Source organism: Ostreococcus lucimarinus, chromosome 15 (genome assembly GCF_000092065.1).
Source record: "Ostreococcus lucimarinus CCE9901 chromosome 15, complete sequence".
Lineage (NCBI taxonomy): Eukaryota > Viridiplantae > Chlorophyta > Mamiellophyceae > Mamiellales > Bathycoccaceae > Ostreococcus > Ostreococcus sp. 'lucimarinus'.
In genome coordinates, this window is record NC_009369.1 from 82,894 (window position 1) to 108,139 (window position 25,246).

Below are 25,246 nucleotides of genomic sequence, written 5' to 3' on the forward strand. Positions count from 1 at the left end.
GTGTTCTACGCGATTTTCTCCAAGAGCTCGGGCGAGGCGGCGCGAATCAACGTCGGGTTCGGCAGGAACAAAAGCCGCATCCCGCCGACTTCGATGAGCGTATGCGGCGCCAAAATGCACCGCTGCCCCGTGGTGAGCGGAGAGTTATTGCACCAAATCGGTCGTCTTCCGACGTTACGAAGCGCGAACTCGCCGTTCCAACGAAGCTTCAAGAAGGCTTGCTGTCGAGAAATCTTGCTCGCGTTTCCCTCCGACCCCAAGTCCACGTCCACCTTCAAATCCTCCGTCGACCGTCCGATGACGCAGTCCCGCTTCGCGATCTCAAACGTCACGTTCGCCCCCACGAGTTCCGCCAGCGCTCCCTTGGCCGTGGCCAACCGCGCCGTCGCCGCCTGCGCGCTCCGCTCCAACGCTTTGATTTTCTTCAGCGTCGTCGCGTTCGCCCCTCGCCCGACCTCCCTCTTCGCCTTCGCCTTCGTCTCCGCCGCCCGTCCCGCCTCGGTGCGCTCCACGAGATCGCTTCTCAATATCGCCTGCTCGGCGCGCGAAAACCTCGGCGGGGCGCCGTCGTCGCTCTCCGGCTCCGTCTCCGCGCCGCCGTCCCGGCGCCGCGACGTCCCCAGCCCCGCGCGTTCGAGCACCTCCCGCAGCGTCGCCCCTCGCGGCGCCACTCGCTGCGCGATCGCGCGCTCTATCTCATCGTCCCGCACCTCGGCGAGCCTTCGGACGCACGCGCGCGCGAAGGCGTCGTCGCGGAGCATCGAATTCCAGCGCGCGCGCACGTCGTCGAGCGTCCTCACCGACGCGAATTTCACGCACGAATCCGCGCCGACGAGCGATTCGAGGGCGACGCCGCTCTCGCACGCGAGTTTTAACAGGTAGTCATCGATCGCGGGCCAACGCGAGAGGTCGGGGTCGGGCATCGCGCGCGAGTGAGGGATTCGATGTGACAAGGACGCGCCGCGGGACGGCGACGCCGCGCGGCGACGGCTAGACGAAGAGAAACATCGGACGCTCGTCGTCGTCGATCATCTTGCGCGCTCTGGCGCAGCCGACGATGCGCTCGAGCTTTAAGGCGTCGAGCTTGCTGAATAAGGCGACGACGCCGGCGACGTGACCGACGACGGGGGCGCCGGCGACGGCGTCGGTCGCGCGCGCGCTCGCGGCGGCGGACGATCCGGCCAAGTAAGAGACGAGCTCTGGGTAAAAGTCCCGATGCTCGGGGAGGGAGTAGAAGCAAATCTCGCGGGCGCCTTTGATTCGACGCCTGAAATAAAAGTGCGCGCGCTCGGAGAGGAGCAACACGCGCTTGCGACCGTCGGCGAATAAGGTGCGAGCGCGAGCGGCTTCGCGAGGCTCGGTGTACTCGCTGTTCACGGCGAAGGAGACGTCTTCGGCGACGAGCAAGTTGCGAACTCGGACAAAGTCAAAGTACGAACTGACGAAGATCACGACCCCTGGCTCGGGGTTTTCACGTATGCGCGGTAAGACCTTCTTGGTGAAGTACTTGAACCGAATGTCGTCGGCGTCGACGACGTCGGAGGCTTTCATGGCGACGCGCTCGAATTGTTGACGCGTCTTCACCGCGAGCTTGCCGAGGACGCCTCGTTGAGGGGCGCGGAATCGGACTTTGCCCTCGAAGTTGACGCATCGGCGGTTGAACAACGCGTTGATTTCAGGGGTTTGGAACGCCGATAACAGAATCGTCTGCCTGAGATGACGCGCGTGACCGTTCAAGTGCGACTCGTGCACGCGTTGAATGTCGCAGTCGCGCGTGTCTTTGGGAAGCGCGTTCGTGGCGTCGACGAGCGTGGCGACGTGCGCCCAATTCTGCATCTGAATCACGTGCGCGTGATCGATGACCAAAATTTCGATCGCGCTCAAGAAATCCGCGGCGGATTTTTCATCCTGTAACGCGGTGACGATCCCGAGAGGCGAAGCGAAGATGATATCCGCGCCGAAGAAATCGACGTACAAGCGCACGCTCGCCTTCGTGAGCTTCAAACCGAGTCGGAAGTGGTCGTCGGTGTTACCCTTGAACAGCGCCTTGTGATCGTCTGGAACAAACGGCTTGTACTTTTTCTTCTTGTTTCCGTGTTCGTCCTCCACCTCGTCTTCGCTATCGCTCCCATCGTACGCTAAAAAGTCTTCCTCGATGCGTTCGAGCTTGTTCACCGCGTCGTTTCTGCCGTGCGCCGCCGGACACAGCTCGAGCAAGCGCATGATGGCTCGACCGGCGATGTTACGCATCGGGGTTAAAAATAACACTGTCGGTCGCACGAAGCCTTGATCGCGAGGGAGGTCGTCTTCGATCACTTTGACGCCCGCCTTTGCCTTTTTCGCCAGGGATTCGTTATTCTTCATCACGCGATTTCGCGTCCTCGTCACGTGATCGATGACGTGCAAGCACACCGCATCGAGCGTCTCATCGTTCAATTGTTGTCCCGCCGGTCCTTGGTCGGGAATCAACATTCTATTTCCGTGCTGTACGTCCACGTACGCGGCGAGCATGGAGTACAATCGCGCCTGATCCTCGCTCGCGAAGCCTTCGCTCCCCGTCACCGTCCTCCATCGCTCGCGTAATTTCGCGTTCACGAACCTCGGCACATCCAGCGTCTTCGGCGGCTCCAACCCGTTCGCGCCCTCCCACGCTCCCTTTTTACCCACGCTCTCCGCCGACGTCTTCGGGAACGACACTCTCTGCGTCTTCAAGGCCTCCGCCTCGGCGTCCGCGAGCGTCTCTCCGACTCTCAAATGTCGCGCGAGCGCGCCCTCGTCCTCGTCCATCCCACCACCCTCCTCCAGCTTCTCTCCCGCGCTCGCGCTCGCGTCGTCGTCGGCATCATCGTCGTCGTCGTCGTCGTCGCTTTCTTCGCCGCGGGCGTCGCTTTCGTCGTCGCTCTCGCTCGAATCGCTCGCCGCGCCGCTCGCGCGCGCCGAACCGCCCGCTCGAGCGTCCGCCGGCGGCGAATCCTCATCTTCCCCGTCCGACGCGCTCGACGTCGTCGTCTCGCTCCCCGAGCGCTCCGACGCGTCGGACGACGACGCGTCCTCGTCCTCGTCGCTCTCGCGCGCGACGTTCGCGCCGAGCGACGCCAACAGCGCGCCGTACGCGTCGCCGCCGGCGAGTTCGAGCTCATCCTCCGAGTCCTCTCGCGCCGCGTTCGCGCCGTCGCTCGCGTCGACGCGCGCCGTCTTCGGTCGCGCGCGATCGCTCGCGCGTCTCGAGCGCTTGCGCGCGTCGCTCGCGGGCATCGCGCGTCGCGTCGCGCGAGAGAGTGACGCGAAAAGCGATGCTCGACGCGCGCGTCGACACTTCGACGCGCCGACGCGCGCGATGTCGCGCGCGCTCGCGTTCGGCGTCGCCGTCGGCGGACGACCCGCGTCGCGCGCGATCCGGACGCGACGCGCGACGCGCGGACGCGCGCCGAGAGCGCGAGAAACGCGCGCGAAGGTTGACCAAACGCTCAATGAACGCGTCGCCAACTTGCAGCCGTCGAAGACGGTCGCGCTGACCGATCTCGCGCGCGCGATGCGCGACGCGGGCGAGGACGTCATCGGTCTCGCCGCGGGCGAGCCGGATTTCGCGACGCCGCGCGCGGTCGGCGACGCGGGGAAGGCGGCCATCGACGCGGGGAAGACGAAGTACTCGCCGAACGACGGCGACGCGAAACTGCGAAACGCGATCGCGCGAAAGCTCGAGGAAGAGAACGGATTGACGTACGATGGGAAAACGGAGATCGTGCTGTCGAACGGGGCGAAACAGAGCGTGGCGCAGTGCGTGATGGCGACGTGCGGACCGGGGGACGAGGTTCTGGTGCCGGCGCCGTATTGGGTGAGTTATCCGGAGATGGTGCGGTTGTCGGGGGCGGAGAGCGTGATCGTGCGGACGACGGCGGATGAGGGATTTTTGGTGACGCCGGAACAGCTTCGAAAGGCGATCACGCCGCGGTCGAGGTTGTTGATTTTGTGCTCTCCGAGTAACCCGAGCGGGGCGGTGTATCCGAAGGAGACGCTGGAGGAGTTGGCGAAAATCGTCGTCGAACATCCGAGATTGATGGTGCTGAGCGATGAGATTTATGAACACATCGTGTACGCGCCCGCGGAGCATCACTCGATCGCGGCGATGGATGGGATGTGGGAGCGCACGATGGTGGTGAACGGGTTTTCCAAATCCTTCGCCATGACGGGATGGCGTTTAGGATACGTCGCCGCGCCCAAACACTTCGCGCGGGCGATGAGTATGATTCAATCTCAAATCACGAGCGGGCCTAACTCAATCTCTCAAGAGGCTGCGCTCGCGGCGTTGGAATTAGGCTACAAGGGCGGCGAAGACGTCGCGGCGATGGTGCGAGCGTTCGAGCAACGTCGCGACTTCGTCTCCGCACGCTTAAACGCCATTCAAGGCGTCAAGCTCCCGAAAGTCGACGGAGCATTCTACGTATTCCCAGACGTCAGCGCCTTCTTCGGTGGGAACGCGTCGGCGGAAGGCTTCGGCCCCGTCGCGGACGTCGACGAGCTCTGCCGGTACATTTTAGAAAAGGGCCAAGTCGCCCTCGTCCCCGGCAGCGCCTTCGGCGTCCCAGAGTGCCTGCGCATCTCCTACGCCGCATCAAACGCGACGCTCGAGGAAGCGCTCTCGCGCATAGAGCGATGCCTATCGCTCGACGTCTTCACGCGAAACTCCCGGCGTTGAGCCGAGCGAGCGACGCGACGCCGCGCCAACCGATGGTTCGCGTCCTGGGCGTCCGAAATACGGCAATACGACGCAATCATCATTAGCGAGCGCGCGCGCCTCGAAATCCTCCCCCAGCTCCCGCGCCGCGCGCGTCGTCATCCGTCCCGCTCGCGTCGTCGCCGCACTCGTCGCCTCGCTCGCCGAATGTCTCGCGCCCGACCTCGCGCCACCCTCGACGACGCCCTCCGCGCGCGCGCGCTCACCGTCCTCGGCGCCCCCGCGTCCGCGCTCGAGTGTTCGACGTCCGCGAGCGCGCTCGCCGCGCTCGCGGAGTTTCTCGAGGACACAGTCATAAGAGCCCTGCCCGCGGACCAACGCGACGGTTTGCGACGCGCGCGAACCGCGGACGCGCGCGGCGTGCGCGACGCGCTCACGGCGTACGGCGAACACCTCGAACCCGCGATCGAGGCGCTGGGCGAGGGCGCGCTGGACGCCGTCGCGGACGAGCTGCTGGAGCGAGCGACGGCGCTCAAACACGCCGACGCGTCGCCGTCGGCGGCGCGGGACGACGTCGAGGCGATCGAACGGTCGAGCAAGAGGCTGAAATTGTTTTCGCGAGACGCCGATGAAGTGAGCGGGGCGCTGGCGAGCGACGCGGGATGGGAGGCGTTGACGCGGTTGGCGACGGCGCTCGGCGCGGAGACGAACGGGACGGGCGGCGGGAGGGATCCGCTCGACGCGTGCGTCTTGCTCGAACGCTGCGTGGTGGCTCAGGAGAGGTTTGTGACGGCGTTCGCGTCGGCGAGCGGGCGAGAGACGGCGAGAAATCCGCCGAAGCTGGAGGACATGCCGAGCGGGGTCGGACTGAACGGCGACGCCGAAGTGGAGCGCGCCGTCGCCGTCGCTCGGTTATTGCACGTGAACGATCTGCGGAGGTTACAGAGCGAAGTGGATGCGTTTTTAGTCGCCATGCAAGAGTACACCGCCGATCCCAAGACGGATTCTCGCATCGGAAAAGTCGGACGATAGTCGGCGCGTCGCGTTCACGTTTTAATTCACACGCCGTCGCTAGATAGCTAAGCTCGCTACGTCCTAACCGATCGCTACTTCACAGCATGAAATTGCACGAACCGTCTGTCCGGATCGACTTGCGCATCAGCACCCTGGGAGACTGTTTCTTCCCGCCGAACAATCCGCCGAGCGAAAACGCGCGTTCCCGCGCCACCTCGTCGTAACCTTCCCCCGAATACAACGCGTACGCCGCCGCATCGTCCGCGCGCACGTGCAACCACACATCACATCCACCCATATCCAAAACCAACGCCTCGACCGCCTTCAACAGCCCCCGCCCGACGCCTCGCCTTCGTCTCGATTTCGCCACGCACGCGTTGGCGAGATACGCCGCGTCGCTCGGCGGCGACACGCTCGCGTCCCTCTCGATCGGTCGCGTCTTCGCGCTGATGCTCGTCGTCACCAACCCCACGACCTCTCCCCGAGCGTCGCTTCCGTCCTCGACGACGTCCCGCGCGACGAGCGCCGTCTCCTCCGCGTCCTCGCCGTTCGCCAGCCCAATCAAATACTTCAACACGTACGCCCTCGGCTTCGCGTCTTCCGTGTCCCCGAACGCGTCGACGACCAAATCGACGCACTCCCGCACGTCTCTCTCGCGCAATCGCTCCACGCGCGCGCGTCGCGCGTCGCCGAGCGTCATCTCGCGCCGGAACGATTTCTGAAGCTCGAGCAAGTCGTCCCGTCTCGCGCTCGCCGCGCGCGTCCCGCGCCTCGCGCGTCCGCGACGCGCGATTCGCGCGCTCGCGCGCGTCCGCGGCGCGCGCGCGCTCGCCATCGCGCGCGCTCGCGTCGCGCCGTGGCGCGCGGCGCCACTCCGACGCGCAGTCGTTGACCGATCGCGTCGACGAATCGCGACGCCGCGACGCGACGCGAGGGACGGCGCGCGATGTCGACCAAGGACGAGGTCGCGAGGCTCGAGCGCGAGCTCGCGAACATGGCGCTGGACGCCAAGCAGGTGCGCGGCGGCGACGCGAGCGCGATGATTGATGATTTCGATCTCGACGCGACGACGACGACGACGACGACGACGACGACGGGATGACTGACGGGACGCGACGACGCGCAGCCGGGAAAACTGAACGAGACGCTCGATAAGATGCTGGCGCTGGAGAAGACGTACCGCCTGGCGGCGGACTTCGTCGCGACGCCGCGGCTGTGCGTCGCGATCGTCGACGTGCTGCGCGCGTGCGAAGACTGGGACGGATTGCGAGAACACGTCGCCGCGCTCACGAAACGACGGGCGCAGTTGAAACAAGCGATCGCGGCGATGGTGCGACGGTGCATGGAGTTCATCGATGAAGCGCCGGGGGCGGAACAGCGATTGAAGCTGATCGAGACGCTGTGCGACGCGACGAGCGGGAAAATTTTTGTCGAAGTCGAAAAGAGTCGGTTGACGCGAGCGCTGGCGAAGATGCACGAAGACGAAGGGCGCGTGGCGGAGGCGTGTGGGGTGATGCAAGAGGTGGCGATCGAGACGTATGGGGCGCTGACGAGGCACGAGAAGTTGTTCTTCATCGAGGAACAGGTGCGGTTGTGCTTGGCGAAGAAGGATTACCTGCGAGCGTTGATTTTGAGTCGTAAAATCAACCCCAAGGTGTTCGACGAGCTGATTGAGAAGGAGAAGAAGGACGCAGAAAAGGCGGCGCTGGCGGCGAAGAGCGCGACGGAGCTGAGTGAGACGGAAAAAGCGGAGCTCAAGGCGGAAAAATTGAAAAAGGAGGGGCAAGTCGAGCACGCCGAGGGATACTTTGAACCCACGGACAAAGGCATTCCTTCGCTCGAGGCGCTGAAATTGCGCTATTACGAGCTCATGGTGGAGTACTATAGTCATAGCGATGAATACCTAGAGCAGTGCCGGTGCTACCAGAACATTCTGGAGTGCGCCGAGGTGAAGCACGACGTCGCGCGGTGGGGGCCGACGCTGAAGAAAGTCGTGTGGTTGGTGTGCCTGAGCAAGCACGAGCCGATGCAACAGAGCATCTTACACGGCGTGAAGGGCAACTTAAAGCTGAGCGATTTACCCGCGCACGAGGCGCTCATCAAACAGTTTTGCACCAAGGAAATTATTCACTGGACGACGCTGCAAGAACGATACGCCGGGGAAATCGCCGCGGAGACGGAACTCTTCGGCGGCGAGAAGGGCGCGAAGCGCGTGGAAGACTTGAAGCTTCGCGTGATCGAGCACAACATGCTCGTCATCGCCGCCTACTACTCGCGCATGTCCCTCAGCAGACTCTCCGAGCTCTTGTGCCTGTCGCCCGAGGAGACGGAGAAGCACCTCTCCTCGTGCGTCGTCGACAAATCCGTCGCCGCGAAAATCGACCGCCCGGCCGGTCTCGTCAATTTCTCCGCCGCGAAATCCAGCGACTTTTTGCTCAACAAGTGGGTGTCCAACATCGATTCCCTGCTCACGTGCCTCGACAAGGCGTCGCACTTGATTCAAAAGGAATCCCAACAGTTCAAAGTCGCGCTTTAGTCTCAGAAACCATCGCGAAATACATACAACGCTCTTCTTTTTTACAATCCCGACTTCGCCGCTCGCCTTCGCCGCTCGCCGTCGCTACTCGCCGTCGCCGCTCGCCGTCGCTACTCGCCGTCGCGTCCGGCTCCCTCGCCTCGCGCCTTTTCGTCCCGCTCCAGCTCCGCCAGCCTCTCCACCGCCTCCCGCTCTCGCGCCTCCCGCGTCGCGATCGCCTGTTCGAATCGTCGCATCTCCTCGCTCCCTCGCGTCAGCGTCACCTCAAACTTCCCGTTCGCGTCCGCGCGTCTCTCGCACGCCTCGGCGCACGCCAGCGCGCACGTCTCCCCCGCGTCCTCGCTCGCCTCCGCCCCCGCCGCCGCGCGCTCGCACCCGCCCGCGCACGCTCTCTCGCACGCCTCCGCGCGCGTCACCCGCGGCTCGTTCGCGCCGTCACCGCGCGTCGTCGACGCCGTCGCCTGTTTTTCATCGCCCTCGACGCGGCAAAACACGCGCACGATGAAATCGTCGAATTCGTGCGCGTCGTCGTCGTCCTCGAGCGCTTCGGAGGCGTCTCGACGCGCGCGCGCGACGCCGCGGACGCGAATGACGCTCGCGCGCCGTCGCGCGACGCTCGACGCGTCGTCCGCGCGCGGCATTCTGCGGCGACGCGCGCGCGCGTCGAATTCGAGCGTTCGACCGACGACCGCGACAGAGCGCGGCGCGCGCGACGACCGGGCGCGCGCGAAGGGCGCGCGGGACGACGCGCGAGCGCGACGGCGCGTCGCGAGGGCGAGCGCGGGCGCGAGGGCGAGGGAAACGGCGCGCGAAACGCGAATGGGTGGGAATCGTGACGGGACGACGATGCGGGCGCGGGGACTCACGAGCGCGCTCTGGGCGTCGATCGACGCGCGCGCGCGCGACGGGGGCGCAGAGGGGGACGCGTTCGACGCGCGGGACGCGCGGGGGGGCGCGGCGACGACGAAGCGTGGATCGGGCGAGGTCGGGACGGCGACGACGGCGACGACGGCGACGACGCGCGAGCGAGAAGAGACGACGGATGATTTAGAGCTGTACGCCGCGCGGTGCGCGCTGGAAGCGACGCGGGCGATGGAAACGCGCGCTGTGCTGTGGGCGGCGATGAATCAGTGGAAACTGGCGATGGGAAGGAGGGTGAGGAACGAGGCGTTGGCGACGACGGCGCGGAGACGGAGGCGCAAGCGGGAGCTGAGGCGATGCTTCGCGCGGTGGTGCGTGCAGATGCCGATGCGGGCGGCGAACGATGGGTGGAATCGGTTCGGCGCGCGGTCGACGTACATCGCGGGGTTGATCGAGACCGAGGATGGGGACTTCGACGACGAGGAATTCCCGACGGATTATCGCGCCGAGTTGGAGATTCGGCTGAGTCAAATCGCGCGCTTGGAGGACGCGTTGAAGGACGCGAACGCGCGCGCGGCGGTGGCGAGACGCGAAGAAAACGTCGAGGCGCAGATGAGTAAGTTTCGTACGCACTTGCAAAACGTGCAGCGCGAGTTAGAGAACGTCAAGCGCGAGAGGGACGCGTACAAGATGAAATGGCACGCCTCGTCGGGTCCAGCCGAGGCGAAGACGCGCGAGGCGCGTCGGGCGAATCAGCGCACGATGGCGACGCAGACGACGTTTGACGACGACGAGAAGAAGAAAGACGCAGAGGTGGCGCCTTCAAAGAAGGAAATTCGCGCCGCGGAGGAAAAGTGGATGGAACAGGCGCGTCTCTTTGAACAAAAGTTTGAACGCCAAATGGAAATCTCCAACGAGTACGACCGCAAGTTGCGAGACGAGCGCACGAGGTTGATGCGCAGTGAGGCGAGATATGAGGCAAGAATCGAGGAGTTAACGACAAAGCAAGCCGAATTGATCGCCGAGTTGTCCGTGCGAGGCGTCGGGACGGCACCGACGAGCGAACAAACGGTGGATTTCAGCCGCAATCAATTCGCCGAGTACGCGAAAATCGGCGCCGAGGCGGCGACGACGCGCGCGTTCCCCGACGCTTCCCCGATCGCGACGCTCCATCCGCCGTCGCCACCGATGGAGATGTTTGAGTCGCCGTCAGCGAATTTCGACGACGCGGAAACCAAGTCCGATGTCGAAGTTGAGAAGATTTCCCCCGCGAAATTCGAGAGCGCGAAGAAGCTCAACTTCGCCGCGGCGTTGGATGATTTCTCCTCGAGCGACGACGAGGATGTCAACCGCAGACCGATGCCACCGCCGCAGATACCAACCACAAATAATATGCAGGCACCAACACCGCCGCTCGCGCGGACATCGAGCGCGAGGAAGCCTCTTCGTCTCACCGTCGCCGTGGCGAAAATCGTCATGCTCGGTTACTCGCAGCGAGACGCCATCGAGGCTTTGAAACACGTCGACGGCAACGACGTCCACGACGCCTTGGCCTGGCTCGAGCGTCGCGCCCGCACAGCCGCGTAGCTCACGCGTGTAACCATATTTCGCACACTTCGCCGCGCCTTCTTCGTCCTTCGCCGCGCCTCGTTCGCGGTCGCCTCGTTGACCGCGCGTCGTCACACGCCAGCGCGGTCACAGCGCGGACGGACGCCCCCGCTCGCCCGACGCGACACCGACGCACGGAACCGCACTCGCGCGACGCGTAGGCACCGCGAGACGTAGAAATCAGCCACCATGGTGCGCGAGCGACGCGCGTAAAGTTTGATTTCCGCCCGATTCACAACAAACTTTCACCGCGAAAATCGCACGCGTGACGCCCGCGGAGCGCGCTCGAGACCGTGACTGACGCTCGAACGCTTGCGCGATGTCTGTCGCAGATGATCAAAGTGAAGACGCTGACTGGGAAGGAGATCGAGATCGACATCGAGCCCACGGACAGCGTGGAGCGCATCAAGGAGCGCGTGGAGGAAAAGGAGGGCATTCCGCCGGTGCAGCAGCGGTTGATTTTCGGTGGGAAACAGATGAACGACGAGAAGATCGCGAAGGATTACAACATCGAGGGTGGGAGCGTGCTGCACTTGGTGCTGGCGCTGCGAGGAGGGCGGAAGTAGAGCGCGACGAGTCGACGAGACGACTGAAATGTTAGCCTAAACGCTGTAATGGTAACCTAAAGAATCGCTGATTTATCACACAAATTGAATTACGCAGTCTTCATGAACATCGTGCGAAGGACAACCTCTTCGCTCCCGACAGCCGGTCTCGCGAGTTCCTCGGAGGCGGCTTTGAACACCGCCGGCGCGCACGTAAAGTTGACGACGACTTGGTACGCATCCGGGTAACCCTTAATCTCGTACGAGTTCGGCTTCAATCCGTGCTCGGTTTGCTCCCACGCCACCAAACCTTCACCAAACATCGCCTTGAAATCATCCATCGTGGTCGCACGCGTGGCGTCATCGCAATCCGGGCGCAACAACATGACGCCCTCGTACGAGTTCGGCTCGTTCTTCTTCGCCACGGCGCGCGTCTTTTGGCATTCACCACGACGCGTCGTCGACGTCACGCGCGTCGGCGCGCGCACACCAGAGGTCACTGTGCATTCACAAACGCGCATCTTTCGTCAGTCATCGTTCGCGTCGTCTCGATCGAGCGTCTCGCCGCGCCGCGCCGCCGCGATAGGTTCTAGGGCAGCTTCTAGGGTCTCGCCGCATTCGACTCGTCGTCCGTCCCACGCGACGCCCTCGCGCGCGCGCGAACGCGCGCGAACGATCGCCCGAAATCCCTCGCATCGGTTTCGTCGCTCCGAGCGCCCGCGCGACGCGTTTCGCCCGCACGCGCGAGGGAAATCGCGCCGTCGGCGGGACGTCACCGCGAGCGTCGGCGTCGCCTATCCATCGTCACCACCGCGCGCGCGCGCGCGCTTTCGCGTCGCGCGTCGCGCGAGGTGGTGAAGAATATTCGCGGTCGTCGTCTACGGGCGTACCTCGAGCGATGGAGTGCATGTTCGCGCGTCAATGTGTCGCGCGCGCGCGGCGTGGGGTGCTTTCGGCGCGTGGGACCAGGGACACTGACTGTTTATAGTGTACATGACTGTTTGCCCATAGACGGATTGACATCGGTCGGTCGACGCCGGCGACGGCGACTGACGAGCGCGTCCTGCGCGAATACTAAGCGAGCTAAATCTCTAAATTCTTACCACCACCCATCGCGATCGGGTGGTCGTGCCAAGTGCGCGCGCCGCACTTGTCCACGACGTCGCGCGGCTCCGTCGCGACGCTCAAGCCTCGGGAGTCGGCGCCCTGCGGGAACGACCACGGGACGTCGGCGTGCCGCGCGGGATCGTACCGCACGACGTCGCGCACGCCCGCGTTCCAATCGAGAACTTCGTAACATCGCGCTTCGGCGTCCAGAAGACACTCGGGAACGCCCTCGGCGCGTTCGCGAAGCGCGGGATTGAAGACTATGGGAAGCCACGCGCGCTCCAACGTGTGGGCCCACTCCAAAGCGGCGAAGTACTCGAAATCGACCGCGCTCGTGAGTTTGCCGTCGCAAGCGACGAGTAAACTGAGCGCTTCGTAAAACTTTTGCGAGCGATGCTTCGCCATGTCGCGCGTCACGGCAAAAATCGCCGAAATGGGCCAATCGAGCCTCTCCCCGAGGTACCGCGACGACACGCGCCAGCCCGGTCTTTCGGATGCGTTCCTATCGGGCGCATCCGCGAGTTCGCTCGCCGGATCCTCGACGTCTTTGACGACATCGAAGAACGTTCGCAGAAGCAGCGCGAAGGCGTTGGTGTACATGTAAGTACCCACTAAAGGCTCTCGCGCCACGCTGTACGCGATGAACGTGTCGCCGTCGAAGTCTGTCGGCGCTTTTCCGTCGCGAGCGACCGAAAACTCTTTCTCCATCTTCCGCGCGCGCGCGTCGACCACGCGCGTAACCGTCCCGTCTCGCTCTCCCGTTCGCAACTCCTCGACGAACGCGCGCAGACTAGGCCAAAACGGCCTGTCGTCGTGCGCGAAGATGAAAATCTTCGGCGCGTCGCCGACGTACGTTTCGCGCAAAAACCACGCCATCGCGTCCACTTCGCGCGCTTGTGAATTCGGCATCTCCGCGCACATCCACGTCATCGCCCTCAAATCGTCGGTGAGCGCGTCGCACGCGCTCTCCGGCGTCTTCGCCGCGAAGACCAATCCGAGCGTCGTCGCCGCCAAACCGTCGAATCGTTTCGTCAAGTGCGCCACCGAGTTCCCGCAGCACCACGTCACGACGTACGCCACCTCGGGCACGACATCGCTTCGCCACGCGCCACTCACCGCGCCCCGCGCGAGATCCGCGGACGCCTCCGCGCGCGTCGCCGTCGTCGCGTTCGCCGCCGCCGACCCCAAATCCAAATCCGCCTCCACCGTCTCCACCGTCTCCACCGCCGACCCCTCCACCGCCGCGCGCGACGCCTCGCCCACCTCTCCCGTCCCTCCCGACCTCACCGCGCGCGTCGCGATGCCTCGCGTCGCTCGCGCGTCGTCGAGCGCGCGTCGCGTCGACGCCCGCGCCGCGCCCCGCCCCCTTCCCGCGCCGTCGCGCGCCGTCGTCCACGTCGTCGCCATCGTCGCGATCGCCGCGATCGCCAGCATCGTCCGCGCCGTCTCGCGCCGTCGCGTCGTCCGCCGCGGCGTCGCGGTCGTTCGCGCGTCCCGTCGACGCCGCGGCGAATCGCCATCGGCGTCGGCGTCGGCGTCGGCGTCGGCGTCGTCGCGGCGCGTCGCGGCGTCGTCCCGCGCGACGCGCGTCGCGGCGCGCGCCATCGGCGCGCGCGTCGCGGCGACGCGCGTCGCGATGCGTCGCGCGCCGCGCGCGTCAAAGATTAAAAGATTGAAAATCTGCGACCGCCGCGCGCGCGCGCGACCCGGCGTCGCGCGTACGGGCGTCTTTAAAAAAAAAGACGCACCGCGAACGCGCGACCGGGCGAACGTACGAACGCGGGTCGTTCGAATCGACCCCGCGCGCGACGCGGCCGTCGCGCGCGCGCGCGCGCGTGCCGGCGTCGCGCGACCGACCGTTTTTTCGGCGCGCGACCGACCGTTTTTTTTTTATCCACGCGCGCATTCGTAAGAACGCTCGAATGAACGCCATGTGCGCGCGCGGCCACCGCGCGCGACCGACCGTTTTTTTTTTTGAATCCACGCGCGTATTCGTAAGAACGCTCGAATGCACGCCATGTGCGCGCGCGGCAAAACCCGTAATCGATCGCGCGCGCGCGCCCACCGCGCGATCGATTACGGGTTTTTATCGCGCGCCGCCCTAGGTCGCGACGATCGCGCGTGCGCCGCGCGCGACGCCGCGACGCGCGTCACGTCGCGTCGATCGGACGCGCGCGCGCGTGGCGTCGCGTCTGATCGTCCGATCGACCCGCGGCGACGCGATGGCGCTCGGCGCGCGCGCGACGACGCGGGATTTCGCGACGGGCGCGACGCGCGTCGCGCGACGACGACGACGACGCGCGACGACGACGACGACGACGCGGGATGTCGCGACGCGGGCGCGCGGTGACGACGGTGACGCGCGACGCGTCGCGCGCGCGGCGGTCGGCGACGACGCGGCGCCGATGGCGAGCGAGGACGGGGCGACGGCGACGGGGTCGGCGAGACGCGCGCTGGGGCGAGCGCTGAGCGTCGACGACGACGACGCGCCGGGACGACCGTCGGCGCTGATGAAGACGCCGCGACCGACGGTGAAGCCGACGAAGGTGCCGCGGTGGTTGGCGCCGCTGGTGGATCAGTATTTCGTCGATCACAAGGCGCAGGCGAGGGCGCTGCGAGAGGGTCGGAGGTGGGACGGCGAGGCGGAGGATAGGGAGTACGCGGCGGCGTTTAAACTGTTCAAGACGGACGAAAGCGAGCGACCGGTGGAGATGACGTATCTGTTGGAGGATTACCCGAAGTTGTTGAAGCGGATGGGGAAGATGCGCAAGGCGCGACGGGCGAGTCGGGCGCAGCGGGAGGACACGTACCCGGATCCCGACACGAAGACTGTGAAATTCGGGTACCAGCGAATCGCGGAGAAGATGGGCGTGTACCCGCGCATCGATGGCGAGGCGACGTACGCGCAGTTTTTGGAGTACCTCGAACGACGCGAGGTGACGCGGGTGTTGCTCTACGAAGAGGGGAACATGGCCATCGCGGAGATGGGCGGTCCGGCGACGCACTTGGATCCGAACGTCGACGTCATTCGGTGGAAGGTGCAAATCCCGGGCGACGCGCACGATGAGGTGACGCGGGCGTGTCTGAAAGCGTTTTACACGAAACCACACAACCCGGAAGATTTGTTCACTCCGGCGCAAACGCCGTGCCACCTGTTCATGAACATCAAGCCTTGGAACGTGGGCGTGCACGGCGCGCGCAACTGGCTCATGGCGTCGACGTTTTTCTACCTCGCGGGTACCGTGTGCAAGGGGGTGATTCAGGCGGACAAGGATCCCGAGGTCAAAAAGCGACGCGCGTTGAGGCAAAAGATGAAGAACGAGCGCGCGGCGCTCGCGGGGCAGATGGGAAAATCCAAGGCGAAGCTGGTGAAGAAGAACCAATCCAAGGTGCGCTTCAAAGACGTCGCCGGTCAAGACATGGTGGTGAACGAATTCCAGACCATCATCGACGTCATGAAGGGCAATCCGAAATACAAGGGGCGTTACGTCGAGCCGCCGAAAGGGATCTTGTTGGAAGGACCGCCCGGCACGGGGAAGACGCTCTTGGCGAAAGCCGTCGCCGGCGAAGCCGGGTTGCCATTTTTTTACGCCAACGGTTCCGAGTTTGTGGAGATGTTCGTCGGCGTCGCCGCGAGTCGCATGCGCAACCTGTTCAAGCGCGCGCGTGAAAACGCGCCGTCGATCATTTTCATCGACGAGCTCGACACCATCGGTCGCGCTCGCAACGCTGGCGAACAGCGCGACTCGTCGACGTCTGAGCGCGAGCAAGGGTTGATGCAAATGTTAGTCGAGATGGATGGTTTCGACAACAAGGAGTCCGGTTGTGAGATCTTGGTCATCGGTGCGACAAACTTGGCGACGCAACTCGATCCAGCGCTGCTGCGTTCGGGGAGATTCGATCGCACCTATCACATCGGCGTGCCGCCGACGTCCGAGGCTCGCATGCCGATTTTGCAAGTGCACGCTCGCAACTTAAACATCGACCGCGGAGGTGACGACAAGTACGAGAGCGATGCCTTCTTACATCGCGTTGCCGATCTCACCACCGGCTTCTCCGGCGCCGAGCTCGCGAACGTGCTCAACGAAGCCGCCATCTTGAGCGTTCGCGAAGGCAAGGACTCCATCGATATCAACGACATAGAAGCCGTTTTGGAAAAGCAAGCCGTCGGTCTCATCAGCGCTCCGCTGGACGATGGTTGGGGGAAAGAGCACTTGGCCATCATCGAAGCGGCCAAGGCTGTGATTTATTCCGCTCGCCCCGAGCTCGGCCCGGAGCTGCTGCAAGTCTCCATTCGCCCTCGAGGAACGCAAATGTCTGGCCTCATCTTGACGGAGCGCTCGAGCGAAGCCGAAGCCGAGATTCGCACCAGGATAGGTCCGGACACGCTGGGTTTGTACATCGACGCTCTCGCCGTGACGTTGACTGGTCGATGCGCAGAGTTGCACTTTTTCGGTCCCGACGGTGTGTCCATTCGAACGAATGAAGAAGTTTCCGCGGCGGCGGAGATGGCGTTCGACATCGTCACCACGTCGGGTCTGTACCCGGATAGCAAGTTTGCGCCGCACTTCGATATGGCCATGGTTCACCAGCTCAGAATTCCTCGAGAAAATATGGAAAAAGGCACGCTCGATGTCATCCTTCGCGCGCACACCAAGGGCATGGAACTCATTAAGGAGTATGCGCCGCTCATCGAACGCGTCGCGAACGAGCTCATGGAGAACGAACGCTTGTACGGCTCCACGGTTCGCGCAATGGTGAAGAAATACCAGCAAGAAGAACTAGGCGGCAACTTTACGCGCACGCCGTCGTTCTACGAAAGGGCGGCGATGAATAGCGCATCCAGCAATTAGACACTAGCCTACGAATTAATACCAGTTCTACAACAATGATTTGCTATTTTCTAAAAGCAAAGCTTTTCTTCTACGCGGCGCCCCTCGTGTTGCGACGCACTTCGACGTAGTGCTCGACGGCGTAAGACACACAGTTTGGACACGCGACCGCGCACTTTTGCAATTTATAGTCGCTTTCGAGTAACATGGACGACAGGGGTAAATCCAGAATCTTCAATCTCGCCTTTGCGTCGTTGACTTCGCGCTGCAACTCTTCAGAGCCGTAGCGGTGTCCGCACGTGAATGCCCAGCACTGCGCACCGTCGACTGAAGTCAGAGAGTCCAGTTCCATCGCGTCGAAAGCTCGCGTTTGAACAAACTCGGGGGAATCCAGGCGAGATGCTAGATCTTGCTTGATTTTCAACCAAACGCTTTCGATTGTAGCGCCATCCTTCGAAGAATACTTTGACTCGTCCTCGGCTACTCGTTTCGTCGCGACGGCGAGAATGAATTGACCGCTGAATTGAAATCCGAGATCACTTTGCAGTACAACTTGCATAGCCTCTGCGTGACCTTGAGAGACGAGTACGTCAAGAAACAAACGTTCGAGTTCGTCGATAGGCAATCCATTCCTTTGCCAGCATCGTGCTACGTCTTCGATTGATTTCACTTGCGCGCGCGTGTCGACCACCCGCGCGACGTACGTCTCGACGCCCAGCTCGAGCTCAGCCTGTAAGGTTGACGGCGACGTCTCGCCCACAGCGGCGAGCTTTTGAACAGCGGCCACGTGGCACATAGCGGCGGTGGCAAAGTCTTCCATCTGTGACGCTGCCAACTCGGTGATGCGAAACTTTCGCTTGTCCAGACACTTGGACGCGATCCAACCAAACAACTTTGGATCGTCTTCCAACATGACTTCGATGCGCTCGGCAAGAGCGTTTTCGTCGTCCAAGTACAAAAGTATCGTTAGCTCGATTTCAGCTGCACCGGTGACGCCAAGATTTTTCGCCTCGCGCGCCATATCCGCGAGCGAGCGCAGCTCATCTCTCGTCAACATGTCGTACACAAGTTCCAAGGGCGACGCCTCGCACGTGTCCGTCGTGTCGCTGTCCAAACCGAGCACATGAACGATGTCGTACAGATTTTCCATCGTCTGCGTAGCGATGACGTAGTACGTGACATTCGGATCCCAAAACACGAGTGGTTTGGACTCCCAAGTACGCACGGTGCCGCCGCTGTGCTCGGCTGCTTGCGTCATCAAATTCGCTGTGACGCCACCGAGCATGTGCAAGCTCTCAACGGTGGATGATGAGGACAACAGCATGGTGAATAACGTTTTGATTCGATCTGAGTACTCGTTCGCCGCACACGACGAGATCACGGATGTGCTCACCGCGTTCGCAGCCTCGAACGCGACGACGGCGGCGCTCGCCGAGCACGCCACGTCGCGCTGCACGCCCGCGTCTTTGGTGGCTTCGATACCTTCACCGATGACGCGCAAAAGATCCTTCACCGCTTGTTCAGGGGAGCGTTCTTCTTTCAGGTTCAACTTTTGGAGCTTCGCTTGAATCGATTCTCCCAAATCGTGCGCGGCGGCGTTGTACGCGACTGCGTTCGACGCTTCGCACCACGCGTGCAAATGCGCGTGCGCGGCGGCGGCCGTCTTCAACCACGAAAGGTTCGCCTGTCCTCCGTACGCCTCGACTGATTTTCCGTGGAAGTTCGTCAGTGCTTGCGACGCCTCCCACGCCTCTAAGCTCAGCGAGATGAAATCTTTGAGTGGCTTTCCAGTCTTCCCGAATAAATCGCGCGCTCGAGAGAAATTTTGTCGCTTGAGCTCCTGGCGCGCAGCCTCGACGAACACGGGCATGTGATCCTCGTCCAAGACGTGCGCGACGAGTTTTAAGCGTTCGTCTTGGTCGAGATCTACGCTTAAAGCGTTGTCACCGAACTCGTCGCGTTCGATCGGCGCCCACGCGTCGCGGCGGGTCGAGGCAACGACCGCGTTCGGCGACATGAACGATCGCAGCGTAGACGCGATGTCGACTTTTGACTTAATTTCGTACACCCCGTACGATGTCCACAACATGCATCCGCACAGCGTCTCTCGTCTTCGCACGTACGTTTCCGGGAGCTCAGCCGCGAGGAACTTTTTTGGCACGCCCGCGGAGCGCGGCACGTGAAACGTCTGCAGCGTAAACGACTTGGAACCGTCGGTCCCGAATCTTCGCGCCAACACGTGCACGGACGCGGTGAATGAGGTTAAGTCTGCGAGATCTTCCTCACCGAAAACCGGTTCGCGCACCAAGGCGAATATTAAATCTTCAGTCACGTGCACGGCGACGGTGTGATTCGGCAACGCGTGCGTGGATTTTGGCTCGGTGGCGCGATCCACGTCGTACAACTCCAACGTACGGCGATCGATCAACGCAGCGATGAGCGAATATCCATCGCTCTCGCCGGTCTCTTGCACGCTCAGCGTCACCTGCCGCCCCTCGCGAACGCCGTACTCATCCTTGAGCAGGTGCGCGGCGAATCCGTGCGAACCCGCGGCGTCCGGTAACGATTCAGCCTTGGTCGTCGTCTCCACCTTGCCTTTTTCGCTCGTCGACGTCTTCACCACGCGCGACATTTTCTCCAGCATCAACGTCCAAACTTCGCCCTGAACACCGTTGATGACGAGAAATTGCTTCGTCGCGCCGCGCGCGAGCTCCGCGCTCGCGCACTTGGCGCCGACGACGCACGCGCCCAGAGGCGACCCCTCCTTCACGTCCCACGCCCGCACCTCCCCGTCCACGCCGACGCATATCCCCACCACCGGATCCTCGCGCTCGGGTTCGAGCGCGCGATACCACCACAGCGCGCTCGCCGGCTTCGGCCCTCTCGACGCCAACACCCGCATCGCCGGCGACGCCTCCGCGTCACGCGTCAACTCCAAAATCGGCACCACGTACACCCCTCCCGCGCTCGTGCAGCACAACAAGCTTTCCCCATCGCGCGAGTGCGCCATCGCGTGGATCCTCGCGCGCGATCCCTCGTACCACGGCGCCAACCGTTTCGTCGCGCGTCGTCTCGCCGCGATAAAATTTTCCACCTTGGCCGCTCGCGCGCTCCCGCTCGCGCCGAATCCGCTCACCGAGCACGCCAACGCGCGTCCTCGCGCGTCCGCGTCGCCCTCCTCGCCGCGCGCGCGTCCTCGCGCGCTCGACGCCGCGATGAATTCCATCGCCCCGTCGTCGAATTCTTCCCTCGCCGCCGCCTCCGCGCCCGCGCTCGCGCCGCCGTCCGTCTGCGCGTACCCGAACATGGCGCTGATGCTGAACGACCGCTCGACCGCGCCGTCGGGCGGTCGCGCGCGCGCCCGGCGCCGTCGGTCGACGCCGAGCGCGTCATCGACGACGAAGATTTCGCACTCCAATCGCGCGTCCGCCTCCGTCGACGCCCCGGACGCGTCGCGCGCGTCGCGAGCGCGCGCGTCGCGACGCTCGGCGCGCGTCTCGCGCGCGTCGGCGTCCATGACGCGCGACGCCGCGCCGTCGCGGCGTCGAGTGCGGATTCACCGTTGGCGCGCGAATCCGCTTCACCGCACTTCGCGATGCGCGACGCGCTCGATCGCCTCGCGTCGGACGCGCTGGTGGTTCTGAACGACCTCGGCGACGCGGTCGACGCGCCGAGCGCGTACGGGGACGCGCACGGGACGCGCTTGAGCGCCGCGGATGCGAATTTGTTGAAAAAGTTGTTTCGCGCGTTCGCCGCGCGCGACGGCGGGGCGCCGTGGCGACGCGCGAGCGACGCGGACGGCGCGCGCGTGTATCGCCGCGCGTCGGCGAGCGCGGCGTCGAGGGCGCACCAAGTGCTGGGGGTGACGGAGACGAGGGCGAGCGCGGATGAGGTGTTCGCGTTCTTTAGCGAGGCGAGCGCGTTCGACGAACACTTTAAGATTCTGGACGACATGTTCAAGGGAGGGGACGTGCTGAGCTATAGGTTGTACGACGACATGGTGAAGACGACGGGGGGCGAGGGCGGTGCGGTCGAGCGCGCGGGGGCGGGTGGAGGAGAGGGGGCGAAAACGCGACGGCGCGCGCGGGGACTTTGGAATCGAGGCGCGAATTTCGGCGAGTTGTTCGAGCGGTTGGAGAGATCGGCCAAGGCGAAGGCGCGAGACGCGAAGGCGCGAGGGACGGGGCGCGCGAGCGAGGGGAATCGGTCGGCGATGGAGACGATCGAGTCGGTGCCGCCGGAGCGGCCCGACGCGAGTAATCCGCTCGGATGTCGTCCGGGACACGCGATTTTGCGAGGGACGTTTAGGCTTCCGTCCATCATACGCGACCGCGATTTCGTGTGGGAGCAATTGACGATGAAGATGCCGAACGGGGCCGTCGTCGTCGCCGCGCAATCGATCGAAAATGGCGTCGTCAACGCCGTGGCGCCGCCGCTCGAGGGACACGTGCGCGGTGCAATTCTCGTTTCGGGATACTACGCCGTGCCGAATCGGGAGACCGGTGGATCGACGTTGTTTTACGTCGTTCAGGCCGACCCGAAAGGCGTGCTCCCGATGTGGGTGGTGAACTTGGTGGCGCCGGATCAAGCGCAAAACGTCGCTCGACTTCGTAACCACCTCGACGGGCCGAAGAAGTGAATAGATTATTTCGCGGCGGCTCGCGCGCGCGGGCTAGGAACGCGTAACAACAACGCCGCTAACGTTCTAATGTGTATCTCTAAGGTAATCTAAAACGCGTCGTCGACCTCGCACCCGAATAACGCGCGCGCCATTCGCCCGACGATCATCTCCAACAGCGCCGGTTCGCGCGCCGCGGCGTCGATGAAGCCTTCGACGTGGCGCAAACGTTCGTGGCCGTCGACGTCGACGTCGTCGTCGTCCGCGACGTTTCGCGGCGCTAATTTCACGCGCATCATAGCGCGCGTGGGGTTGACGTGCGCGTGCACGCACAGCAGTAGCGTTCGCACGGATTCGCGAAACGCCGCGGGAAAGTTTTTGTGCGACGCGCGACTCCAGCGCGTGGGATTGCCGACGCGCCAGCAGTGCGCGACGCCGCCGTCACACGTCGCGCCATACATCTCATCTCGAGCGGGCGTGATCGCGAGCAAGCTTGGAAGCGTTCGTCTGTGCCCGCTCGTGTCGTGAAAGTGCTGCGCCGGGTGAAGCGAGGTGATCAACGCGCCGTTGCCCGGATTGATGACCCAAATCGCGCCGTCGCGATGCGCCAAGAATAAGCTCCCGCCCACGCTGCACAGCGAACCGCAGTCGATGAAGACGTTGGACGCGCCGAGCCCTTCGATGCTAAACCGATTCACCTCCGCGCCGTCCTCGGCGTCTAAAATCACGAGCTTTACGGACGAATCCGGAGCCGCGTACGTCGTCCCGTGCACCATCTCCTCGCACGAGCACGTCGCCGCGCGAGACGACAACGTCCCTCCCCTGTCGATCACGGCCGCGCCGGCGAGAAACACCCCTCGTCCCGGCTCGCGCCTCGAGCGCCAAATCAACCGCGCGCGCCCGAGATCGTTCACCTCCACCGCCGCGACGCTCTTTTGATCCATCGACGTCGCGACGAATCCGTCGCCGCCCAACGCCGCGTACGCCGACGTCGTCCCCAACCACGTGCTCTTCGCCATCGACGCGAATCCCTTCGCCTCTCCCGAAGCCGTCGACGGCGACAGCGTCTCGACGTCCCACACCGCCAGGCTCGCCCCCCCGGAGCCGTGCCGCGCGACCAACGTCCCCGCGCGCCGCGCTCGACCGACGACGACCAGCCGCGCGCACCGCGTCGCCGACGCGTCCCGCGCCCGACCCCATCCCGCGTCCCATCCCGGCGGCGTCAGCGTCGCCACTTTACTCGCCTCCATCCCGCGCTCGCGCGCGCATCGATACACCCACACCGACCCGTCCGTCATCCCGACGGCGAACTCGTCCGCGTCGTCGCGCGTCGCCGCCGCGCTCGCGCACCCTCGCGCGCCTCGCGCGCGCCGCCACACCCCCCGACCGCGCCCGCGCGGCGCGAAGTACACGACGCCGTCCCCCGGCGCGCTCGGCGCGCATCCCGCGCACGCGACGACGCCGCGCGACGTCGCGAGCGCGTGACACTCGAACCGCGTCGCGCCTTCGTCGTCGCTCGACGCGTCGCCGTCGGCGTTCGAGACGCCGATCGAGACGCGACGCGCCGGGCGATCGACGTAGTCGTCCGCGGCGCGCTCGAGCACGACGGCGCTCCGCGAGCGCGCGCCGCGCGGACGCATCCCGCGGTGTGACGATTACACGCCGCACTCGCCGACGCGCGACGACGCGCGACGACGCGCGTGCCGGCGTTCTCGAGATGCCGGAAGACGCCGCGACAACCGACGCCGTCGCGCGCGCCACCGCGACGCTCGGCGACGCGCGCGCGCCGACGCCCGCGCGCTTCTCCGCGCTCTTCCAGCTCCGCGCGCTCGCGACGCCCGACGCCGTCGACGCGCTCGTCGAGCGGCTGCGCGCGTCGCGCTCGGATTCGGCGCTCGTGCGGCACGAGTGCGCGTTCGCGCTGGGGCAGATGCGCGCGCGACGCGCGATCGACGCGCTGATGGAGACGCTGCGGGACGGCGACGACGACGGGATGGTTCGACACGAGTGCGCCGAGGCGCTGGGCGCGATCGCGAGCGACGATGGACGATGCGCGACGGCGCTGAGGGAAGCGGCGGGGGATGCGCGCCGGGAGGTGGCGGAGACGGCGGCGCTGGCGCTGAGGAAACTGGAGATGTGCGGCGCGGGGGGCGCGAGGGACACGGGGAGCGCGACGGGGAGCGCGAAGGAACGCGCGAGTCGACGACGCGACGACGGAGGGACGACGGGGGGGGCAGAGGAGGGTAAAACGGAGACGACGTGTTTGAGCGTCGATCCGATCCCGGCGATGCCGACGGAGACGCCGTTCGAGCGATTGAAGGCGGTGGTTTTGGACGACGCGCACGAAATGTGGGAGCGGTACGCGGCGATGTTCGCGTTGCGGAATAAATCGTGCGCCGATCGAGAATCCAGCGACGCGTGCGCGGACGTCCTGGGCGAGGTTTTGAGCGCGAGCGGGAGCGCGCTGCTGAAGCACGAGGTGTGCTACGTGTTGGGGCAATTACAGAGCGCGAGCCCGGGGGCGCGAGACGCGTTGATTCGATGCCTCGAAGACTCGCGCGAGCACCCCATGGTGCGTCACGAAGCCGCCGAAGCGCTCGGATCGATCGCGCATCCGAGCACGCGAGGGTACCTCGAGTCGTTCGCGTCCGATCCCGAGCCCATCATCGCCGAATCGTGCGAAGTGGCGCTCGAAATCATGCGCCGAGAGCGCGAGGGCGAAATCGTCACCGCCGACGGCGCCGTCGTCGCCGTCAAACGCGACTGAGCGCCACCGCGCGATACCGCGCGATACCGCGCGCGTCTACGTTTTATAAAATGCGCACGCGCACGCATTCATCGCCGCGTATTCATCGCGCGCGCTCGAAGAGATTTCCTCGCGTCCCGACGCGCGTCCCGGTCGCCGCGGCGCAACCCTCCCCACAATCCCACGCCATGACCGCCAACCTCGCCTCCCGTCCCCTCGCCCGCCTCCCGCCCGAGGTCAACCGCACGCTGTACGTCCGTAACCTCCCCTTCAACGTCAGCAGCGAGGACATGCACGAGATATTCGGTAAATACGGCGCCCTGCGACAGATTCGCCTCGGGACGACCAAGGCGACCAAGGGCACCGCCTACGTCGTCTACGAGGACATCCACGACGCCAAGCAGGCGTGCGAGCACCTCAGCGGATTCAACGTCGCGAACCGCTACCTGATCGTGCTGTATCACCAGAGCGGAAAGGCGACGCAGAGCGTCGAGCGACGCGCGGCGGAGACGGCGCGTCTGCAGCGCGAGCACGGCGTCTCGGGAACGCAAACCTGACGCTCGACGCCCGCGAGCGCGATATTTTAGCGCGTGTAACGATAGTGATTAGCGTACTAGTGCCGAACGCGGCGCCGCGGACGCGGTCGGATTCATCGCGTCGCGTCGCGTCGCCGTCGTCGCCACTCGTCGCCTCGCGCGACGCGA

General features: G+C 64.6%; 15 protein-coding genes across 15 annotated transcripts; 9 read left to right on the forward strand and 6 right to left on the reverse strand.

The window, feature by feature from the left end:
- Window positions 1-5: 5 nt before the first annotated feature.
- Window positions 6-923, reverse strand: OSTLU_93767 (predicted protein; the record flags this gene model as incomplete). The annotated part of the gene is made up of 1 exon (XM_001421668.1): window positions 6-923. The coding sequence occupies one exon, from the start codon at window positions 921-923 to the stop codon at window positions 6-8; it is 918 nt and encodes a 305-aa protein (XP_001421705.1).
- A 67-nt stretch (window positions 924-990) lies between these two features.
- On the reverse strand, window positions 991-2,472 carry OSTLU_40506 (predicted protein; the record flags this gene model as incomplete). The annotated part of the gene is made up of 2 exons (XM_001421669.1): window positions 991-2,109; window positions 2,176-2,472. The coding sequence occupies 2 exons, from the start codon at window positions 2,470-2,472 to the stop codon at window positions 991-993; spliced, it is 1,416 nt and encodes a 471-aa protein (XP_001421706.1).
- An 865-nt stretch (window positions 2,473-3,337) lies between these two features.
- OSTLU_89248 (predicted protein) lies at window positions 3,338-4,696 on the forward strand (the record flags this gene model as incomplete). Its single annotated transcript, XM_001421529.1, has 1 exon — window positions 3,338-4,696. One exon carries the CDS (start codon window positions 3,338-3,340, stop codon window positions 4,694-4,696), a length of 1,359 nt encoding a protein of 452 aa, XP_001421566.1.
- Window positions 4,697-4,882: 186 nt separating this feature from the next.
- Window positions 4,883-5,707, forward strand: OSTLU_18283 (predicted protein; the record flags this gene model as incomplete). The annotated part of the gene is made up of 1 exon (XM_001421530.1): window positions 4,883-5,707. One exon carries the CDS (start codon window positions 4,883-4,885, stop codon window positions 5,705-5,707), a length of 825 nt encoding a protein of 274 aa, XP_001421567.1.
- Window positions 5,708-6,809: 1,102 nt separating this feature from the next.
- Window positions 6,810-8,225, forward strand: OSTLU_51525 (predicted protein; the record flags this gene model as incomplete). The annotated part of the gene is made up of 2 exons (XM_001421531.1): window positions 6,810-7,422; window positions 7,516-8,225. The coding sequence occupies exons 1-2, from the start codon at window positions 6,846-6,848 to the stop codon at window positions 8,223-8,225; spliced, it is 1,287 nt and encodes a 428-aa protein (XP_001421568.1). The 5' UTR covers window positions 6,810-6,845.
- A 1,242-nt stretch (window positions 8,226-9,467) lies between these two features.
- Window positions 9,468-10,673, forward strand: OSTLU_27735 (predicted protein; the record flags this gene model as incomplete). Its single annotated transcript, XM_001421532.1, has 1 exon — window positions 9,468-10,673. One exon carries the CDS (start codon window positions 9,468-9,470, stop codon window positions 10,671-10,673), a length of 1,206 nt encoding a protein of 401 aa, XP_001421569.1.
- A 353-nt stretch (window positions 10,674-11,026) lies between these two features.
- Window positions 11,027-11,260, forward strand: OSTLU_40601 (predicted protein; the record flags this gene model as incomplete). The annotated part of the gene is made up of 1 exon (XM_001421533.1): window positions 11,027-11,260. The coding sequence occupies one exon, from the start codon at window positions 11,027-11,029 to the stop codon at window positions 11,258-11,260; it is 234 nt and encodes a 77-aa protein (XP_001421570.1).
- Window positions 11,261-11,349: 89 nt separating this feature from the next.
- Window positions 11,350-11,760, reverse strand: PRPS6 (Plastid ribosomal protein S6 small ribosomal subunit; the record flags this gene model as incomplete). Its single annotated transcript, XM_001421670.1, has 1 exon — window positions 11,350-11,760. The coding sequence occupies one exon, from the start codon at window positions 11,758-11,760 to the stop codon at window positions 11,350-11,352; it is 411 nt and encodes a 136-aa protein (XP_001421707.1).
- Window positions 11,761-12,322: 562 nt separating this feature from the next.
- Window positions 12,323-13,753, reverse strand: OSTLU_93771 (predicted protein; the record flags this gene model as incomplete). The annotated part of the gene is made up of 1 exon (XM_001421671.1): window positions 12,323-13,753. One exon carries the CDS (start codon window positions 13,751-13,753, stop codon window positions 12,323-12,325), a length of 1,431 nt encoding a protein of 476 aa, XP_001421708.1.
- Window positions 13,754-15,555: 1,802 nt separating this feature from the next.
- On the forward strand, window positions 15,556-17,199 carry OSTLU_40626 (predicted protein; the record flags this gene model as incomplete). The annotated part of the gene is made up of 1 exon (XM_001421534.1): window positions 15,556-17,199. The coding sequence occupies one exon, from the start codon at window positions 15,556-15,558 to the stop codon at window positions 17,197-17,199; it is 1,644 nt and encodes a 547-aa protein (XP_001421571.1).
- A 70-nt stretch (window positions 17,200-17,269) lies between these two features.
- On the reverse strand, window positions 17,270-20,485 carry OSTLU_27740 (predicted protein; the record flags this gene model as incomplete). The annotated part of the gene is made up of 1 exon (XM_001421672.1): window positions 17,270-20,485. One exon carries the CDS (start codon window positions 20,483-20,485, stop codon window positions 17,270-17,272), a length of 3,216 nt encoding a protein of 1,071 aa, XP_001421709.1.
- A 288-nt stretch (window positions 20,486-20,773) lies between these two features.
- On the forward strand, window positions 20,774-21,817 carry OSTLU_27741 (predicted protein; the record flags this gene model as incomplete). The annotated part of the gene is made up of 1 exon (XM_001421535.1): window positions 20,774-21,817. The coding sequence occupies one exon, from the start codon at window positions 20,774-20,776 to the stop codon at window positions 21,815-21,817; it is 1,044 nt and encodes a 347-aa protein (XP_001421572.1).
- An 89-nt stretch (window positions 21,818-21,906) lies between these two features.
- On the reverse strand, window positions 21,907-23,436 carry OSTLU_93774 (predicted protein; the record flags this gene model as incomplete). The annotated part of the gene is made up of 1 exon (XM_001421673.1): window positions 21,907-23,436. The coding sequence occupies one exon, from the start codon at window positions 23,434-23,436 to the stop codon at window positions 21,907-21,909; it is 1,530 nt and encodes a 509-aa protein (XP_001421710.1).
- A 77-nt stretch (window positions 23,437-23,513) lies between these two features.
- Window positions 23,514-24,563, forward strand: OSTLU_18290 (predicted protein; the record flags this gene model as incomplete). Its single annotated transcript, XM_001421536.1, has 2 exons — window positions 23,514-23,932; window positions 24,065-24,563. The coding sequence occupies 2 exons, from the start codon at window positions 23,514-23,516 to the stop codon at window positions 24,561-24,563; spliced, it is 918 nt and encodes a 305-aa protein (XP_001421573.1).
- A 167-nt stretch (window positions 24,564-24,730) lies between these two features.
- OSTLU_27744 (predicted protein) lies at window positions 24,731-25,099 on the forward strand (the record flags this gene model as incomplete). Its single annotated transcript, XM_001421537.1, has 1 exon — window positions 24,731-25,099. The coding sequence occupies one exon, from the start codon at window positions 24,731-24,733 to the stop codon at window positions 25,097-25,099; it is 369 nt and encodes a 122-aa protein (XP_001421574.1).
- Between the last annotated feature and the right edge of the window lie 147 nt (window positions 25,100-25,246).